The 21,020-nt window shown below is 36.0% G+C and overlaps 1 protein-coding gene and 1 pseudogene across 2 annotated transcripts; both read left to right on the top strand.

Annotated features, from left to right (window-relative positions):
* Positions 1-56: 56 nt before the first annotated feature.
* LOC148842624 (septum site-determining protein minD homolog, chloroplastic pseudogene) lies at positions 57-1,189 on the top strand (annotated as a pseudogene).
* Positions 1,190-6,968: 5,779 nt separating this feature from the next.
* Positions 6,969-18,590, top strand: LOC148842623 (putative plastidic glucose transporter 2). 2 transcript variants are annotated; one of them, XM_088957851.1, is made up of 15 exons: positions 6,969-7,489; positions 8,415-8,545; positions 9,089-9,203; positions 9,351-9,418; positions 9,524-9,656; positions 10,340-10,439; positions 10,537-10,649; positions 10,791-10,884; positions 14,941-15,094; positions 15,193-15,336; positions 15,428-15,501; positions 15,949-16,037; positions 16,951-17,065; positions 17,783-17,967; positions 18,154-18,590. In XM_088957851.1, the coding sequence occupies exons 2-14, from the start codon at positions 8,446-8,448 to the stop codon at positions 17,963-17,965; spliced, it is 1,482 nt and encodes a 493-aa protein (XP_088813977.1). In that variant the 5' UTR covers positions 6,969-7,489; positions 8,415-8,445; the 3' UTR covers positions 17,966-17,967; positions 18,154-18,590. The 2 variants fall into 2 exon arrangements, with proteins under 2 accessions (XP_088813977.1, XP_088813976.1); XM_088957850.1 differs by having other exon boundaries at positions 6,985-7,602.
* Positions 18,591-21,020: the final 2,430 nt, after the last annotated feature.

The raw sequence follows: 21,020 nt of genomic DNA, 5'->3' as shown, positions 1-21,020 counted from the left end.
AGAGATCATACCAATTGAGCCATCATCAGTTGTTTTATTTTTGGAGAGAATTAGAGATGAACATTGGTGTATAAGATAGGGGTATTTAGCATTTTAAATGTTTATAGGTTTATAGTAGAATTCAGAAATAATAAAATCCTAGAACTTTGAGAAACTAGGTCCCTATCTGTTAATAAAATAAAATAAAAATACCCATCAGTCATTAAATTTTCTTTATTTGCCACTTCTACATGAACCAATTCGAGCAGAGCAGCTTAATTTGGTAGCTCTTCAAATGCGGCGACTGTGATGGAGAATCATTGCCTTCGTTAATGTTAAAGTCCAGGTCTTCATAGAATAAAAACCAGAACCTTGAAGAGAATAAATACCCATTAGGTATGAAAAATCCGTTCAGGAATGGACTGATGAAACCTAATTATTTCATTGGTCAGCTCCCGACACTGTCGTAAAACCAATCAAACCTAATTACGGGAATTACAACACGACAATCCAATTGGTCATTCAATGGATCAGAAACCCCAATTAGCCAGAGAGACTCATTGTGTTGTTGTCATCACCTCCGGAAAAGGCGGCGTTGGAAAAACCACCGCCCCCGCCAATTTGGGTCTCTCCTTCGCTTGTCTTGGCTTCTCCATTGCTGCCATTGACGCCAATGTTGGCCTCCGCAATCTCGACCTCCTTCTTGGCTTGGAAAATCGTGTTAATTACACCGCCATTGAGGTCCTCAATGGCGATTGCCGCCTTGACCAGACTTTAGTCCGTGATAAGTGGTGGTCCAACCTCGAGCTTCTCTATATTTGGCTTGTCGGTGCCTTAAAATCCCGCCCCGAAGGTTACCTCGACTTCATTCTTACAGACTGTCCTGCATGTATTGACACTCGATTCATTACTGTTATTACTCTAGTGTGAACAAGGCTGTCCTTGTTACTACACCGGATATTACTAACTTGAGGGACACTGATAGGGTAACGGGTCTCGAATGTGATGGAATCAAATATATGATTGTGAACAGAATACAGACAGATTTGATAAGAAGAGAGGGTATGATGTTAATTCTTGATGTTCAGGAAATGCTGGTTGGTTCTGTCAGGGTGATCCCAGAGGATTCAGAGGTGATTCTTAGTACAAATCGAAGTATACTCTTGTTTTAAATAACTTGCCAATATTAGCAGGATTCGCATTTGAATAGAAAGCTTATTGAGAAGGTCTATGGATGAGCATTCGGCTTATTAGTTAAAATCGAACTGAATAAATTAAAATTTAAAAAATCCAACTAAAATCGAATTACAAGAAAATCGAAATAATAGAAGCAGTTAAAACCAAATTTTATTAATATATATATATATATATATATATATATATAATTTTATTATAATATATTAATATATAAATATATAACATATTATATATTATATGTTAGGAAAAATTCTTGATCAGTACCTCGTATTTTGGATTATTAGCAGATCGTCAACTAACGCCATCATGTGACACCATATGTGGGTTAAACAATTAAAAAAATGTCAAAATTACCGTTATTGATAATTTTTGGACCATTTCCCCTTTCTCTTTAAACAAATAAAAGAAGGGAAAAAGGTTCTCTTCAGTCCTGGGTTTGAAGACCGAAGGAGGATTTTTGATCTCCATTGTTGAGTGTACGGACCTGTTGCCTTAACAACTTACACCATAAACAATAAGTCTCCGACATCAATCTCAACCACGCTGACAATGTTGGGTATCTCCCACCCGAGCTTGGCCTCTTAACGGATCTGGCTCTTTTCCACCATAACTTCAACTATTTCTGTGGTATCGTCTGAAGTTGCTCCACAAGCTCGACCTCAACAACAATCGCTTCGTCAGTTAGTTCACCTACGATGTCGTCAAACGTATTTATTATGCGGACCTGTTCCATATGGTTGGGCATAGGCAACAAGAATGGAGGAATTGGGTTGACAAAGGTTGGGAATTTTAACTTAGTCTTTGCGTCCTTAAACTCGGTGCTAGTGGGAATTTGAGTATTGGGTGTTGGAAGGTGGAGCATAAGACCCAATAGGCCAGCGGTAGAAGAGAAGAACAAGTACGAAGGGATGCCGAACTCGTTGGCTACATCGATCGTGGAGGTGCAGAAGAAATTGATCACCAACCTAGCGAATCAAACCGTGCCAACACCAAAACTGGACAACATAAGTTGGGTGAGAGAGTGCCTAACGTGTGGTTTGTGACTTTCAATGAAGGGAGATGCGAACCCTTCCAAACTTACATAAACTTCCGATGACGATGGGTTGACCTGAGGCAGAGCAATGAAACAGATGCCAGGGGTGGAGGCAACAAGAGGTTCGACATAAGGGTCAATACCGCAAGAAGATGGTGGACATAGGACGGTGGTGGAGAGACGACATCTTGATCGATTAGTCGCTTCACGAGCCCAACCGTCTAGATTGGACTTCTGGTTTGCCTTCTCTGACGCTAGCAACAAGCATTTGTCTTCTCCAACACTAGCAACAATTGTTGAGATTGTCCACAGTGTGGCTTGTTTTTGGGTTTCACATGGTTTCATCGAGTAGCCTGAAGCGTGAAGCCTCGCATCGCATCACCACACCTTTTCTCTTTAGTCTTCACCGGCAACAAGCGTTCGTCTGGTTTGCCTTCACATGGTTTCATCTTTTTTATTTTTTTAATTAAAAAAAGAGAGGAATCATTTATCGCAACGATGGGTAATTACACCATTTTACACATTGGTTGACGGTTATTAACAACAAGTACTAGTGTTTTGAAAGTTGAGGTACTAGATTATCCATTTTAAACTTTGGGGATCAAATTATCACTCAAGCCAAATTATAGGGTACTGATAAGGAATTTTCCCTATATATTATATATTATATATTATATAATATATTTTGGTTAGTTCGGTTAATTGGTTTTTTAATTTTGAAAACAAACTTAAAACCAAAATTTACAAAAAACTGAATTAATTGAAAAAAAAATTGAAATCAAAATTTTTGATTTTAACCAAATAATACTCGCCCCTAGCATGAAGGAAGTGATGGTTGAAGAGGAGCCAAAGAAACAAACTTTTCTTGTTTTTTGGATGTTATGCAGCTGAATTTCATACGTTTGCTGAACAAGTTTTTTTAATTCATCAGATCATAATGATTTGGGCTCTGTATCAATTTCAAGGATTTAGGCTATATCTCAATCTTAAGGTAGAAGATAATGAACAATGTCTTTTTTTAAGAATAGTTTTAACATTTTTAAAAGTTTTAAGTAGCACATGTCATTATATAAATGACAAAAAACTATTAAACACATCTTGTGAGTTTAGGACTGACAACCCTAAAGTACATGCCACTGATCAGAAATTTTCCCTTTTTTTTCTAGGCCATCATCAGTTGCTTGGACTTTTGATTATATGATTAATTACATGCATTATTGCCGCTTTCTTGCATGATTTTCAATCATGTAATTGTTAGTTAAAAGAAAGAGTTATACCGCGTTGGAGTACTGTTTACTCTATAGGGTATAGAAACATATCAGTCTCTAATTTCATAGGAGCATAGGTCATGGTTTTTAAAACTGAACCGGTTAGGGGTCTGGTTTTTGGGTTGAACGGTCCAATTGTTCGAATCAAATGGACGATCTGTTTTGACAAAAAAAGTAAACAGTCAAATCGTTGAACATCTTGAATGGTTCGAGTGTCTGGGTCAGCGGTTTGCTGACCAAATCAACGATTTTTTGGGGAAGTAATGATTCTGGGGTAAAACGGAACTGGTCATCTGATTCGTTCCCGGTTTCTCTGGTCCGACAGTCCAGTCTGATCCGGTTTTAAGAACCATGGCATATGTCATAAAAAGGGATCCGGGGTCATGAATTGGCATGTATAACAATACGAGAGAGGGTTTGTGTGGTCACAGTTGCACTTTCATTCTCATAAATGGTGCTTCCTCATACCGGCATTTGCTCGAAAAAACTAAGGTTTTAAAAATTAGATTGGACATGAAATCGTTTTAGTCACCGATTTTTGAGTTAGATGGTCTGATCATCTGGTTTTAATGGCGGCCCTTTCTGATTTAAAAAAATAATTAAAATAAAAAACATCCAAAAATCATTATTTAAGTTAATGGTTTGACCGCCTGAGTCAATGGATCATTGACCGAATCAACAATTTTTAATTTAAGAACGATTTTAAGGTAAAACAGAACTAATTGCCTGAACGGTTGTTGAGTTAATCGATTTAACCATCCGGCCGGTCCGATTTTTCAAAACATTGAAAAAAAGTCATGCGCATTAACATTCAGTTCCGTTCTTCTTGTACGTTGATTAGGGAAACTGGGTAAATCTCATGAGTTAGGTCCATCATTCATTGGAATGTGGCACGAGACAAAGAAGAAAGAACTTCGTTTTTCAACTCCCCAAAATGTTGTACCGGGATTAGTTTCTTCCTAGGTCGCAACATCTTGGGATATGCTAAAAAAAATATATTGTGAATTGTTTGGACGAAAGAACTTAGGACAGCTCGACCAAGTATGAGTACGGTGGTGAAGAGGGCTCAGAGAAAGATCTTTTTAAAATTTTCACATCATTAGATAAAATCAATTTTTCAAGAACCAATAGAGGAATCCATTCAACTTGATTTCATGGTAAAACTTATAACCAACTAACCTGTATCATAAAAAATCGTAATCAATCAGATGGTATTCGTAAAGATTCACAGTTAGTTTTTGATGCATTTAAGCTATTTCGGTATCATACCATTTTGGCATTATAGATTTGCCCTATTTTAATTAACCGTGCTTTCTCAAAATAGTAAAAAATAGGGAGATTCTTTGAATTCCTCAAAAAGAAAAATCTATGATGTAGAAAAAATATGGTATGGGAAAAATTTTGACCAATCAAAATCCACCCATGAATTTTGATAAATAACACTTGATTGGCTATCGGTTTGTGATTTCAGTTGACTGGTCAAAAATATTTCAGATATCATATCTTTTCCATATCATAACCGTACCCCCCTCAAAATTACTGATTCGTAGTGAACCAAACACTCTTTTGACGTGGCCAACCCTAGAATGATTGTAACTAACAACTGAGCAAGGATCTTCTAGAAGCAAAAATCGTATGCACACCATGACAACATGACATCTAGTTCAATATTTATATACTAAACTTATGGGGTATAATGCCAAATGTTATGCTCTCAGGATGTCTACCTGATTTTTGCTTCTACAACTAAGATTGAATCTACTATGTAGTCCACTTTATGGGGCTGCAACTTGGATGGGCCCAACCTGAATTTCTGCATGGGTTGGGCCTGAGTTTTTGGGCTATAGGTTCGGCTTGAGCCAAAAACTTCTACTTGAACTAAATTTAGAAAGGCCTCGGGGTGAGACCTCGAGTAGCTTAGCCCGATCCAATTGAACCTAACTCAATTTGAATCCATTTGAACAAATGCATACATACATGCATGCATTTTATTTATATAAAAAAATATCATTTTTTTCAAGGATAAACATAAATTACTACAGTTGTAATCTATGATTTTGCAAGAAAGATCCCCTTGAACTTTAAGATTTTGACAAAGAACTGTTAAATTGAACGATAGAAGAAGTTAATTTATTAAAACACCCACCCAAAAAATTTCTATAAAATGGAAATTGAAACAAAAAACCAAGAAATCTCATAGAAATTTGGAATTGCAACAAACGCAACATGTAAACTAAACCAGTAAAAAATGTTGAAAAAGGGTAGATTGAAGATTTAAAAACATTTAAACAGTCACATGAGAACATTTTCAAAAGCTAATTGATAAAATGCTAATGCGGGAGATCTTTGTTGAAATCTAAAAATTCAAAGGGTCTGTGACGCAAACAAAAGTTCAAGAGACTAATTGCCACTACCCAAAAGGTTATAATCTATAATTTGTCTTTTTTTTTTTTTAATTTTGAATTTTATTAATATAATAAAATTATAAATAAAATTTAATCAGCTTGTAAACTGTCATCTATACTATTATTGCAAAGTGAATGATTGATTTGGCTTTTATAGAAGTGATAAATGCTAAATTTGATGTATTCAAGGAGCTCCCATCTGCTACAAGCCATTCCTACATCTGTACCCATGGGACATTGAAACTGTGCATTAAGAATATCTCGCTTTCGGGTCAAGGGTGATTCTTTGATGTGGAAACATTTTGGTGGGTAGCAGATTCATTAGTGTAGTTTCAGGTTATATCTTTTTTGAGATGTGCCTACGGGTGAGAGGTTCTGTGGGACACTTGTGGGGTGCCAATATGATCTCATCTTCTTTACCATTTATTTGCCGATTGCAAAGTTAAGATCTCCCGTATTTATATTTATTGTTCATGATTAGATATTCCCAATAGGTGGGATGTGGCTGTGAGACTCATAGATCTCCGAGGAGTATATCCCAATTCGGGCACGCCATAAAGGTGGGACCAGTAAATGTTTCGTGTCCGATGATGTTAATAGGTTGTTGGAATGTATTTTATTGAGAGGTGATCCGAATCTTACTTGCCACATCCCCTTACACTAATAATTTTTCTAATGAAATTATGCACTTCCTCATCAAAGCCTTATCCCAATGATAATCACTAATGATAATTGATGTCTCCGACCAAGCCGACTATGCACCACCTTCGAGATCGATTACAGTGCAATCGGCTCTACCGTATCAGATCTCACGGCGGTGGTGTTTATAGGGATGTGGCATAACGAAATTACGTGCTTTGCAATCTAAAGGTCTCGTAACACGTGTCGTAAACCAAGATAATGATGAATCATCCCTCGTAAATCGTGAACATCAATGCACATGGTTCGTCGTACATTTGTTGCGGGACCTGGGGATTTTTATTCTTTCACGTGAATCTGAACACGTGTCGCGTCTTTCTTTTTACATGTGAAATCGACAACGTAACAACCGACGTCATTGTAATCTTGTTGTTATTTTCTTCCTACACGGTCGTCTAAGCTAAAATAAAATGCCTCGACTGGAGTGTTGCCTAGTTGGTCTCCCCTGACTCCTAGCCAAAGTCGGTCGAGTGGGAGACGAACACGAAACTCGTCGCTGAATGTTATTATTTATTATTAACAAAAGTTACAGTTATAAAGCAGAGGCCGTGTTCAATCGATCAAACGCAACGCGACGCTGATAATTAAGAGCTGATGCTAATATATAATAATGGAGGAGTAATTATTTTAATATTACAGGAAAATCTTGATTGATTGTTGATTAATAAACAATAAAATGGTTGCTTTTGGAATCAAATGACCACCATTCTCAGTTAGTCCTCTCTGGAGAGTGGAAGCTGCAAAGTCCAGAGTCCAGAGTCCAGATGTTTCTTGTTTAGTGATATAGAAGAAGATTTAGAATTCGCGGCGCATTTTAGCGCGGGAATTCTATTCTTTTCCACGTTCAGTTTCGGAAATCTCGGTCGAAATTCCTCTTTTTGCGCTTGTTCTGGTGAAGGCTTTTGAAGGTTAGTTGGCGCACGTTACCAAGGAAGGACGGACTTACTTCCATCTCTCTCTGACTTGCAGATCCTTCTTTTTGATTTTAGCATTACGAAACACTTACGGTTGAACTGAAAAGGTATGAGTTCGCGATTCTGTTGGCAGGTTTCTTCAAAGGATTTCAATGAACTCGGCTCTTTGTGTACTTCAATTTTCTGTTTTTTTTTTTTTTTTTTTTTTCTGAGTTCTGAAGTTGGTTAATCGGAATTTGCATTTTTTGCAGTTACATTTTTTTTCTTTTCTCTAATTATGAACGTGAGAGGAATGGATTTATGTGGAGCTCTGTTTATGGATTTAGAATCCCTGTTTCTGATCCTATTCTTAAGCTTTTCCGAAAGTGTTTTTTTTTTTTTTTTAATTCTATTCGCCTTATTGTTGCTATCTAAATCATTGATCAGAGGCAATTCTTTCAGTTTCCGCTCTTCTGTAGCGGAAATTCGTAATTTTGGGTAGAGATTTCAGCCTTCCACTTCTTATACATTTAAACATTTCTTAGTAAATTAAAGTGTGTACGAAACCTGTAGATGGTGCCGTGTTTTGTGTTCTAAATATGGGAGGTTTTGTTTTGTGTTCTAAACCTGTAGATGGTTTTTCTCTGTTTGAAAATTGCGGTAGCGTTGTTCTCTTTACATCTGATCTCTGGGTCTTGTTATTTTTGTTTTATATTGGCATTTGGTGAGCTAGTGTATTAGCATTTTAGTTTCAAATATATACAAGATTTTTTGAATTGGTAGTTGGTTAAATTATGAGCATATAGCTTGGGAACGACGTTAGTATCGAAATCTAAAGCCATAAAACTGGAATTAGGAAGATTTATCAAAAAAAAAAAGAAAGAAAAAAACTGGAACTAGGGATCCACGTGAATGAGTCATGGTTAATTTGGTTATGCAGTTTTAGAACGAAAGGCTGAATCTTCGTGGGCATGTGGGGTCGTCAAAATAATTCACGTGAAGCTCCCTCGCCATACAAGAGGATGCCGTCCAGAGATTATACGAATTTGCCTTGCAGAGAAGAAAATCCAGGTGCTTCTAAATTCCCATTTCTTAAACATCGTTAGAGGTCCTTTTGTTATATTTTCTATTGATGATCTGCCATTGCATAAAAAACCGAAGTTCTGCACCATTAATGATATGGTGCCTGCAGTTTTTTTATGTCCCTGCCACAGATTCCTGGAAACCTATTTCATTCATAAAATGTATTAGTTCATCAGACGCCTGATATTCTAATAGAGTTGTTATTATTTGGTGACATGGTGCTATATGCCTCCTTTGCAGATCCCCCCTCTCTCTTTCTCATCATGTTAACAAAATATTACCAGATGATCATAGAAAGGAAAATAATAGCTGAAGAGAAAATGTGGAAGCTAAAAATTTGAATATTTTTTTAATGTTGTAGTGATGTTATACCCTTTTCTTATTCATGATTGAAATCATTCTTGAATTACAGAAATGCAGTTACATTACACACCACCAAAAAAGGAAATGGTAGAGTTTAAGTTTAGAATTATACGTGTATAATTTGGGATGATACTTTGAAGTTTGAACTATATTCTCCTTTCATTTTAGCTCGTTTCCAGATTAGTGTGGGGCCAGAAACTACAACAAACCCTTCCTGGAGGCTCTCTTTGCCTCATGTACTTGTGGCAACCATATCTTCATTCTTATTTGGCTACCATCTTAGGTTTGTTCACCCTCTTCACAACTTTATTATCATTTGTTTCTTTTTGATATTTTATTTTATTTTATTCTTCTTTTCTTTATAATTCTAATGATTCATTTATTTCTAAGAAGCGTTTTCTTTGGTGGTATTTGATTCTGTTGCATACAGTGTGGTTAATGAGCCACTTGAAAGCATTTCTCTAGATCTTGGTTTTGGTGGCAATACCCTGGCTGAAGGTGCTTCCTTAATGAATTTTTGTGTTATTTGGTTACTGATTTGCATTTGCATTTTAATTTCCATCTTAAATGCCTATTTAAATACTTTGTTTATGTTAAATGAAGGTCTAGTTGTGAGTACGTGTTTGGGCGGTGCTTTTCTTGGATGTCTACTCAGTGGTTGGATTGCTGATGGGGTTGGGCGGCGCAGGGCCTTCCAGTTGAGTGCTTTACCAATGATTATTGGGGCTTCTCTGAGGTATATGTGTGCATCCACAAACAAAAACTGCACTTTCTGCTAACATTCTCATGTAGCTTATGCTTATTTATTTATTTTTGATTGGTGGCTTATGCTTGAGATTTTTGTGGCTTATGCTTGAGATTTTTGTTTGATAAGGAGTAAGAATTAAATCGGGCCTTGTTAGATAATTTGGATATTCACTTCTTTTTTATTCGAAATACCTGGCATTTGGTTTGTTTTGTGTCATTTGCACTGTTGTGCTTGTGGAGTTCCAATACCTCTTCGTGGAAGAAGCTCAGGACCACAATACTTACAACTTAAACATGAGTTAAATCAGCCTTCCTATTTTTGTTCTATTACTTGGTTTGGCATGATTGCTAGAAACTGTATACTTCTTTTGACTGTAAAAATGCATTTATAAGAGGCAAAAGTGCTTAGGATATTTCAGAGACAATGCTCATACATTTACATTTTAGAGGTTTGGTTCTGATTTCTCTCTCCTACTTGGTTACTTTCTACCATCTTTTCTTTGACAGATTTATGTGAATTGTACTAGATACTGATGAAAGGCAAATTCCCTTCCATATAGTTATTAAAGGAAACTCAAAAACAAAAAGAGCAAGAGGTTAATTTGCAAAAGGGTCCTAACACCTAAACTATGTAATCACTCAGGTGTTGTTGAACATATTTTTTTTTTTCAGTGCAACAACAAAAAATCTGGAGGGAATTCTTTTTGGGAGGTTTTTGGTTGGAACTGGGATGGGTCTGGGTCCAGCTGTTGCAGCTCTTTATGTGACAGAGGTACAAGGGACTGCTTTCTGTTATTGTTGAACATTCTGGGTTCATTAATATTACTTGTACTTATTTATATGATGTCTTGCTTTGTCTATGTTGGCAGGTTTCACCTTCTTTTGTAAGGGGTACTTATGGAAGTTTCATTCAGATTGCAACATGTCTTGGACTGATGGGGGCATTATTCATGGGAATCCCTGCAAGGGAAATTAAGGGCTGGTAGGAAACCAAGAATTTGAAGCTACAGTTTGAAAAACTTAGACAGTTATTTTGTACCTTATCCCTTCCTGGTTTTGCAAATCTAGAGAATTTTTATTGAACTTAAAAAAGTATTCTTTAATTAATTTGACATGTTCTCAGGTGGCGTGTTTGTTTCTGGGTATCTGATGTTCCTGCTGTGATGCTTGCTTCCTTTATGGTCTTCTGTGCAGAGAGTCCCCATTGGCTTTATAAGGTTATTTTCCTTCACTTCTTTCTTCCTTGGCTTTTATATGGTTAAATTTTTGTGTTTGACATTTATTTTCAAACGAATGGACTCTGTTTCTGGTTTCTCTCTCCCTTTCTTCATTCCCCCTCTCAATCCTTGGTGGTAAAAACTCATCCAGTGTTCTAGGCCTTGTATGTCACTTTAAGAGTAACATTCATGTTGTGCTAGGGATTAGAGAATTGATGCAAATGCTACATCTTTCCATACTCTACCCTTCCATTTCTTGCTGTTTGCATCTTACTTCTCCATGCGTTCCTTCCTTTTGATCCATAACTTATGTGGATCATCATATACTTAGTAAACATTTGAACTGTAATCCCCCAAAGTCTCTCCGAGTTTCTAAGTTCCTACTTTATTCTTCACATGATTATCCTCCTGTTTATCTTTAATTCATTTTAGATTGTCAATTATACTCCTTAAATATGCATCAGGATTTTTCATTTTCTTATTCTAGAGTCACTGTGTAGCGCACAAATTCTAACAAAGCATATATGTTCAAGAAGTACATAGAAGTAATTTGAGAAAAAGGCAGTCTAAATGCTCCTGTATACATTGTTAAACTATGTGTGTAGATGAATGATTTATTCTGTAAACAAAATCATCTGTGACTTTTCATAGAAACCTAATTCACATCAGAGGAGACTTAAGTTAAAGTATATTGAACATGTTGTATCACCTTATTATTTGAAATTTTAAGAAATGCTAGTACATTCCTTTCAATGCTATATGTATGGCATGCAGGATAATCATTAGATCAATTGATAGGATCAAGGTAAGGTGTCATAGGAAAAAAGGTATTTTATCTATTCAATATCAATAAAATCAATGGTCCAATGTGGACTACATTACTTTATAATTTTGAACTTATAGATTGATAAAACACGTCCCATTTCTTCTACTGTATTTGTGATGGAGATAACGAATCAACATACAGTCAGTACATTTTAGAATAGTTTATTGGATTATATGTTCAGGATTTTATGGGCCATCTTATGTATATATGACCCACTACATGCATTACTTTTGGTATGTAAATCATTTGAATATAGTAATCCTGGTTATACACTTATACAGTCAATTTTGATTAGGAACATCTTAAGTTTTCTAAAACAGAAGCATTGATTAAAATTTAAATCATAATGGACTGGAAGTAGTTGGCCTACTCAGTAGAACAACATTAAGTTAAACCTTGATGCTTGCAATCTTGGCAACTTGGGAAAAGGGGGCTTTTGGGAACATGAAGGTTAGGTCTTGGTAATCTATTTAGGTGCTATAGGCATTGGAAATCCCATTCTAGCTGAATGGCTATACCTCCTACAAGCTTTGAGATTGAAGACTTCATTGGTAGACCTGTTCATGGGCTGGGCTCGGGCTTGGCTTTTGTCAAAATTTTAATGGGCCCGGCCCGAAGCCCGAGCCCGAGACAGTGTAAAGTTGGGGCCGAAGCCCGTCCCGTGAACAAGTCTATTCATTGGGATATGCAAGGTGGGAAATTGAAGGTGGTTCTCAAGTTATACTAGAATGGATTAAGGGTGATGGATAAGGTCCATAGTTGTACCTAAATTCTATAAGGGAGGTTAGATTTTTGGTAGGGCTGCAAAAGACCGAATCGAAAATCCAACTTTTATTTGTTTATACTCAAATTCAGATCGGATCATATTCATTGGATTTATATTGAATTCGGATTGATTACAGATCGCAATCGGATATTGAATAGTGTTAATTAAATTAAACTAAAAATGACCAAAATATCATATATTATTAATAAAATGAACTAAAAATGACTTTGATATTGTATTTCATGAACAAAATGAATAAAAAATAGCATGGATGAAAATATCATATATTATAATCTCCTCTTTCTCTCTAATCTTTTATTAATCTTACTAAGATTACATAAATTACAATTCTGCCCTTAAGTGGGCGTCCACCTCAGCAATATACATAGAAAACATAAAAAGAATTAAAGGCCCATTAAGAACAACTAACAAGAAAGAACTAATCGATAAGATAGTAATGGGCTAGGGCCCATTCGACCCAACCTCTCTATAGATCCAACTATAAACGAATCAAATTTGGATCACCCATAATGGAGCTGAATTCGAATATGAACAAATGGGTACCGTTTACAGCCCTAATTTTTGGCCTTCAGCATGAACACCTCATTCATATTGCTTCAAAATTCTAAAAAGTGCCAAAGTAGATACCTGACTAGGGAAGGTGTTAATAGGGAAACTCTAAATTGGGGCCTGCCCCATACAGTCTGGCTGGCTTTATGCTTTCTTATACTATTTTTTTTAGAAATAAAATTTCTTTGATTTGTTATCAATAAAAATGTTTTTACTATTTATATGTGCAAAGTCCAGTTGTTTATATTTTATTTACTTAAAATTGAATAAGTGAATTTTAATTGTCAAAAAGAAAAAGAAAGTAATACCTAGGCAACAACTAACCTTGACAGGCCTAAGAACCTACCTTTTCACCTTGACACCCTGACTATACTGGTTTAGTCTCATTGTCTTGCAAGTTGCAGTTTTGAATATGTTAACAAAGACACAGATGTGTGTCAATCTATTGTACCCAAATGACTGTACATGTTCCAGACTATCACTATAGATACCATAAAATATGTATATATACAGGATGTTACACACCACACACCATCTATACAATTTCAATGTATCTCATTTTTTAATAAAAAAGCATTGAAGTAATTGAAAAGTGGTTGAGGATCTAACCCCATGAAAGGTGGCTTAGTCTGGGTTCCAGAAGGGTAGCCCCTAAATCAGGGCCTGAATTATTGTATAACAATTTCTGGCAATTATCTTAGGTTATGTGTCATCCAGACACTTTTTTTTTTTAGATTGTTATTGTTATTGTTGTTGTTGTTGTTTTTCCTTTGTTGAGTCTATAGGGGTAATTTGGTTGTACAGAGGTGATTGTGCATGATATCTTTGAGGAGCTGGTAGAAGGTAAAAGTTCATGTTATCCCTAAGGAGGTGACCATTTTTGAGGCTACCTCTAAGATGGTGATTGCATTTTTTTGATCAGTAATGAATGGAGAACTTCATTAATATGTATTAGTAGGTGGTGACCAAATATTGATGTCATCTCTAAGAAGGCTACTTGCTCAAAAAGTAGCCCCAGTGAAAGTTGCCATAAATTATATATTACGATATTTTTGAAGGAAATGGGAAGTTTTGGCTGCTTACTTTAAGCTAGAATTGTCTCAATCAAAAGTCTGATACTTTTTCTTATCAGAAGCTATTGTACCCAGATACCTGTATATGCCTAGTGTACTGGTGTCAGATACAATACTAAATATTGCATTTAGATGTGTTCTTTAGCATTAACACTTTTAAAATATGTAATATGCAATTTGGCATGTTTTCACAAATTACACAATAAAATATTTCACATCTTAGAAATTTTATTAAATTTGGCATGACACAAGTCTTAAGAAATGACATTTAGCTTCAAAACTTAGATATAAATGCACAATATTTATATAATCATATTTCATGAGATACCTGTACCCATATCCGTGTCCGGGATTTAGGAAATGGAGAGTCATATCTCCATTGCTTGTATCTGTGCCCATGTCCATATCTATATGTGCTATTATGGCTGGGAAGTCATTTCTATAATCTAGGTTATTCTAATAATTCTCTTAATGATACCTAGACTCACATTGGGGCTCTAGGTATATTTCTATTCTAGTTTTTTTGGTAAATGGAGAAGTATTCTCCTAGTTTCCCAAATTAATGTCCACATCCATGTCCTTAATTGGGAATCATAGGTCTTAGGTTTTGACACTAAGTCACTAACATTTAACTCTCTTGACACAAAATCAGAAAACTGTAAATAGACTTAGCATTATAGAAATGTCAGCATGTGTCTTTAGTGTGGATGGAAACATGGTGCTTATCACAGCATATTTTCATAATATGGAGTGTTGATAAGAATTTATTACCAATGCTATCTTCTCTATAACAAATGCTTACATTTACTTGCATATTACAGCAAGGAAGATATGTTGAAGCTGAGGCTGAGTTTGAGAAGCTCTTGGGAGCATCACATGTCAAGTCTGCACTGGCTGAACTAGGAAAGTTAAACAGGGGGGATGAAGCAGAAACTGTAAAGTTTTCAGAGTTACTCTATGGTCGCCATTTTAGAGGTGTCTATGGTGATATTTATTGATCTCTTATACGGAGTTATGACACATCTGATTCTTTTGCTTTTAGATGCAAATTTCAATTGTTTTTCCTTTTGCAGTTGTTTTTATTGGGTCAACCCTTTTTGCTTTACAACAGCTGTCTGGTATTAATGCTATATTCTATTTCTCATCAACTGTTTTTAAAAGTGCGGGGGTACCTTCAAACCTGGCAAACATTTGTGTGGGACTAGCAAATTTTTCAGGTATGTATTACTAAAGTCTTAAGTATCTTGTTTGTATATGTTAGAGTTTGGAAGTATGAAAAACTCTCCTAACTGCACAAGTTGTTTTCAGGGTCTATTATTGCAATGATTTTGATGGATAAGCTGGGGAGGAAAGTGCTTCTAGTGGGGAGCTTCTTAGGAATGGTAAGTTGTTTTCAGACACCATTTTCTGAAATTAACCATTTATGTACTAGCCATTGTACCATACTCATGCTGTGCCATTTAAATACCATTGTCCTTCTTGTAGTGCACATCCAGACACTGTTGTCTGCCGCCGTTCCATGGTATAGCCAATGGCATCTTCTAAGGAGGAAATAAAGTTTTTTTGATAATGGTGACCATCTAATTTATGGATTTGTTTCATTTGATTGTTGGCCTGTTATTTGAAACCTCCAAATACAACTTAAACATCTTGGATAAGGATATCTCAAGATGGGACCAATGAATGAAAGGTCCAATCTGCTTTTGACCTGTGTGGTTATGGCACTTATATGTTATAAACTATTAACGGGTCTCAAGTTTTTTCCTTCTCTATGAGGCATCATGTTGATCTCTGAAATTTGAAAATCTTTGTTCATTTTCTCCATTCAGTCTGTAGCGATGGGAATCCAGGTCATTGCTGCAGGTTTTCACGTATTGGGCTCTGGAGCTTTGTATCTATCTGTTGGTGGAATGTTACTGTGAGTTAAATACAACTTGGATATCTTGAAGTTAAAAATCTGAATATTCTCTCTTTGACTGGTAAATGGAGCTGAAAGAAAACTTGCATAAAAAAGTTGTGATGATAAACTTTTAGTTCTTATAGATCTGTAAAATCATGACATTGTGGGTCCAATCCTGCATGGGATGAAAAAGAACAGAAAAGGAAAAGAAAATGGAAAAAAGGATGGAGCATTTATGTTTGTAGTGGCTTTTGATGGGTATTCTTTCACATTAGGAAATATGTGGTTGCCTTGGAGCAACTGTATCAGATGGCTGAATGTGTTGACAAAAATTGTGCAGGCATTTACTGAGTTTGAGATAAGCCCTTAAGTTTTTATTTTGACTTGAACCAAGGAGAAATTTAGTAGCTCATTTGACTTAATGATAAAGCACCCTAAAAATTGATAAATAGATGAAGAGAATTCTGAACTATCTGAAAAGTATCTGCAATTTATGATGCAAATTGATTAAACTCATTTTGGATATAGTATCTTTTAAGAATCATTTTTCATGAATTTTTATTATTACCTTCCAGTGTGATCTTGTCTTGCACTGCCCATTGCAAGCTTGGATAAAGGAGGGTTGTGTCAAATTGGCAGCTGACATTAAAACTTTTGCTAAACTATTATGGACATAGATCTTGAAATTTCATTTAGGCTGCTCATGATAGGGTGCTCCCTGGAAACTATATGCTACACTTTAACTTGAATGTGATAAGAAATAGGCAAGGTGTGCTAGGGTGTTATGGATATGGAACCGGACAAAGCAGAATAGTGGAACAAGATTCACGTAGTTTATGCCATATAGTTGGGGCAAAGCTTGGTTGAGTTGAGTATTACAGTTTTGATACAGAATTTGTAATGAGCTGATTTTTTTAACTTGTTTATGCAGGTTTGTCTTCACATTTGCAATGGGAGCTGGTCCAGTCCCAGGTCTCCTTCTACCAGAAATCTTCCCCAGCTGCATTAGAGCAAAGGCTATGGCTGTATGTATGTCTGTACATTGGGTAATTTTCTTCTTCTTGATTTTCCTTTGAAGTATCTTCCTGCTTCTCTTCTTTTCATGTGGCAAGGAAGTATTTAATTTTCAAGAACCATAGCTTGCAAAATTAGCATCCCAAGACTAGCATATTACATGATTAGTATCTCAAGACTAACATATCCCAAGACTAACAAAAAACAAGATTCATTGTGCAATTAATTTAAAAGTATCACTTAAACCCCAAAAAACATCAGCAAACTTGATGGCAAGAAGAGATGAAGCCAAGACACAGAAAATAGCAATGGCCATGACAGGTTAGTCCAAGTTGTCTCGAAATAAGCGGGCCATCCCTTCTTTGGCTTCACTAGGAGATCTATGTCCATTATCCAAGCATCAAAACCTTGGATCAGGAAGTATCCAGCTACACTAATTTTTTTGCACTGGATGAAGGAAAGAGCATCAATGTACCAAATATTTAATAATTTTCCTGCTTTAGCTGAGTCTCAATCTCCAATTTAAGGAACTGCTGCCTAGCATCTTTCACAATTACTTTACTATAATACGGAAAGGCAAATAAGAATTTTGTAAGATGTTTGTGTCATTCTAACCTTGGGGTATTCACCAATGACTATTTTTACAACATTTCACTTGTGTACTTGGGGGTGGGATGGCTTTTGGGAATTTAGTTGTGTTAATTGTGAATTATGGTTATTCTTTCCTAGGCCTAACTATTGGTTTTCAGGTGGTAAATTTTTTCGTGGGATTGTTATTCCTGCGTTTACTGGAACAATTTGGACCACAGGTCTTGTACACCATGTTTTCTACTTTCTGCTTGATAGCAGTGGTTTTTGTGAAGAGAAATGTGGTGGAAACCAAAGGAAAATCACTCCAAGAACTTGAGATAGCACTTCTTCCACCAGAGTAGAGGTATTTTTGTTTTGTTGAAATTAAAATTCACCTTGCTATTTTAGATAATAGCATATTTATTTGAATGAAGTCGTGGGCTTAGGCTTCATTCTTTTTCCCTGTTTTGACCAAGTACAACAACAGTGCTCATTTTTGTTTTGACTAAAGCATGTTTCATATAAATTAATGGATCTTGTTGATCTGCAGGGAAATTATGGCCATTTAATATGATTCTTTCAGAGAGGTTTTTGTCTGGTTTCTTTGCAGTGTTGTTCCTTTTTTTTATCGATTTTGTCCCTATCCTGGAGTTACATTTGGAGACTTCGGCAGGGCCATTCATCCGGTCTTCACCTGACTAGGCTGGTGTAAATTCAGAGAGAGCTTCTGTTTGAATATGCTGTGAGCATCATGGTTCTCTTCCTCCTAAATTTTCATGTTGCTGCGATCCATCTTTTGATAAGAAAACTAGATTTTGCAACTACTTAGGTAAATATGCATGAGGTACTTGAGGGCTAAATTCTCCTGTAAATGTTGCAAGTATGCATATATTCAAGAGATTAACATTCTTTTTATGTGGGTGCATGGTGGCACTCCAAGATGATTCATTGTAAGACCACTAAACAAAAGGCTTTCATTGGAGAGAATTGTTGTGTCACCTATACTAGATGTTGGCTTTTGTTCTTTTACCTGCAGCCAATCATATCCCTTTATATGCCAGACCACACAACGGAGTTATTGCAGCTTTCATAAATCCTCCTTTCTCCCCGGATTCTATCTAGTTAGTAAAGAAAATCTTTAGTTTAAATAAAATCTTCCTTGAGAGAGTTTTTTTGAGGCCTGTTTTCTCATTCTATCTTATCAATCAAGGCCCTGTTTATATGGTAGGATTCCCTTATACCAAGAAGTCGAATTTTCGTTGGTTTTCAAGTATATGTCCATGGCTCTCAAATTGATAGACCACGTCATTGGGCCAGCTTTTTGACAGATTTTGGGAAGGAGAATGGTTTGACAATATGTGAGCGTAGCTGACACTGATTTTCTTTGAGCTTGAGATTGATAGCCCACATCATTGAATCTGTGTTCTGACATATTTTGGGAGGAGATGGTTTGACGTTGTGCATGTTAGTGTAGCTGACATTCATTTTATCATGGGTTGCCTACTTACCTCTAATTGACAGAGTAGAAGCATTCTGAACTCTGATCCATGCTTTCAGTATTTTCTATTTTCCGTTGCTTGGAGCACTTTGCAATGTTTTGGTGTAGCCTTAAGGTTGAAGAAGAAGAAATGCCTGGAAATTGAAGCAGGATTTGGTCTGAGACGTTTCTCTTATCTCTCCGTTCCTGGGAAACAGTCGAACAGAAACAAATTCTGCTCCAGAAAGATAGCTCTGACGTCTAGCTGATCGGTGATGCTTCTCCATACGAAAAATAACATCGTGATATATATATATTTTCAACTTTACTAGACATGCCTTTACGCAGATGGATGATCTATGTCGGATAGGAAGTGTAATTATGCAGACAACGTTTTCAACTTTCATATACACCGTTTCTGCACTCGACGGAATCAGTATTCAAAACATGTATAAACCTGGATCCTAGTTTGATTCATTAAGGCTATGTTTGGTTTGAAGGAAAAAATAGGGAAAGGAAGGGAAAGGTAAGAAAATCTTATGGATTTGAATTTAGATATAAAATAGTAATAATTAATAAATTAAATTAAAACGGTCAAAATATTATATACTATTAATATAATGAGCTAAAAACGAGTTAAATATCGTATTTCATGAACAGCATAAAATAGTTTGTATATATTTTTTACTAACAATGCAACATTCAAAATTTCAAATCAAACTTACGAATATAAACAATGTAAATATTTGAGTATGTATTGAATTTGGATAAATGGATACTGTGTGCAGTGCAATTTCATTTGCATTGCTGCACTGGTACAACACGCAAATGAGCTGAGTGGCTTACTTCTCTTTTGTGCTCCTGCACAGCACATGTTGCACATCGTGAACAGTAGGGGTGCAAATGAATCGGATCATGATCCGATGCGATCTAATTTGGTTAAATTTGGATCACCACTGGTTGGATTTTGGATCGGATTTAGATCACTCTTTATTCGATCCGATCCAATGTGTTATATATTTATAAATATAAAAAAATATAATATATATATGTTATTTATTTATTTATAAATTTATTATATTAATTTTTTATAAAAAAATATATCTATATATGATAAAAATAATTAAAAAAATACTTATATTTTTTGTTTTTTATTTAAATTGGTATATTTTATTTTTTTAATAATTTATTAATTTTTAAAGAAAATAAATTGGATAAAATCAGATCTAAAGATCCGATAGGATTTGAATTCAGTTCAAGTCCTATAAGATTTGATCGAATTAGATCTGACATGAACAATGTCAAATTTGTTTCGAATCCGATCCGATTTGTTTGCATCCCTAGGGAACAACTGCAATCTGCTTTAGGGTTGATATGAGGAATGCTCTGTGAATAGAAGATCTGGATTCAAATCTTCAAACAAAGTGAAGTAAAAGCTGAAGCAAAAATAGATCAGGATTTCGATACCAAACGGACCCTTATACTAGTGCAAAAGAATTTGCACTACAAATGGAGTAAAGACCAGTACATAAGATGAAAAGGAAAGAGGGGAATTTCTTTGCCTAAGACTTCAAGGGAACTGATGAAGGAAGATTTGGCCCAACCTCGTAATCACTCAACACGTGGAAAAGGCAACAACTCGGCATAACAACATGCCCAAGGCACGAGTTCCGAAAGGAGGAACCAACGGTCCGAACTCCCTACAAGGAGCCCGAACTCCCCGTAAGGGACCCGAGCTCTCCCTTAAGCCCCGAGCCTTACAAGCACAAAGGGTAGCGACCCGAACTGGCCTGCCCCATGGAAGTTCGGGACACACCTCTATCTGAACTCAAGATTTCACCTCGCTCACTACTCCAGCACTTCGACTCCAGGACACCAAACTGAACAACTGTATCACGCCTAACACCGAGGAAGTCCGTACCCAGGGGCGGCGCACCTGA

This window comes from Nelumbo lutea, chromosome 8 (assembly GCF_056320005.1).
Source record: "Nelumbo lutea isolate HS-2025 chromosome 8, American lotus-T2T, whole genome shotgun sequence".
Taxonomy (NCBI): Eukaryota; Viridiplantae; Streptophyta; class Magnoliopsida; order Proteales; family Nelumbonaceae; genus Nelumbo; species Nelumbo lutea.
The sequence above is the reverse complement of the archived record's forward strand: the minus strand, read 5'-3'. Positions and strand labels throughout refer to the sequence as shown.

What these genes read in the sequence shown, in the direction of transcription:
- LOC148842623 (XM_088957851.1), top strand. Translation starts at nt 8,446, where the DNA reads ATGTGGGGTCGTCAAAATAATTCACGTGAAGCTCCCTCGCCATACAAG. An exon ending in TTATTTGGCTACCATCTTAG is followed by an intron (nt 9,204 to 9,350) that starts GTTTGTTCACCC and finishes TGTTGCATACAG; the next exon opens with TGTGGTTAATGAGCCACTTG. An exon ending in TGGCAATACCCTGGCTGAAG is followed by an intron (nt 9,419 to 9,523) that starts GTGCTTCCTTAA and finishes TGTTAAATGAAG; the next exon opens with GTCTAGTTGTGAGTACGTGT.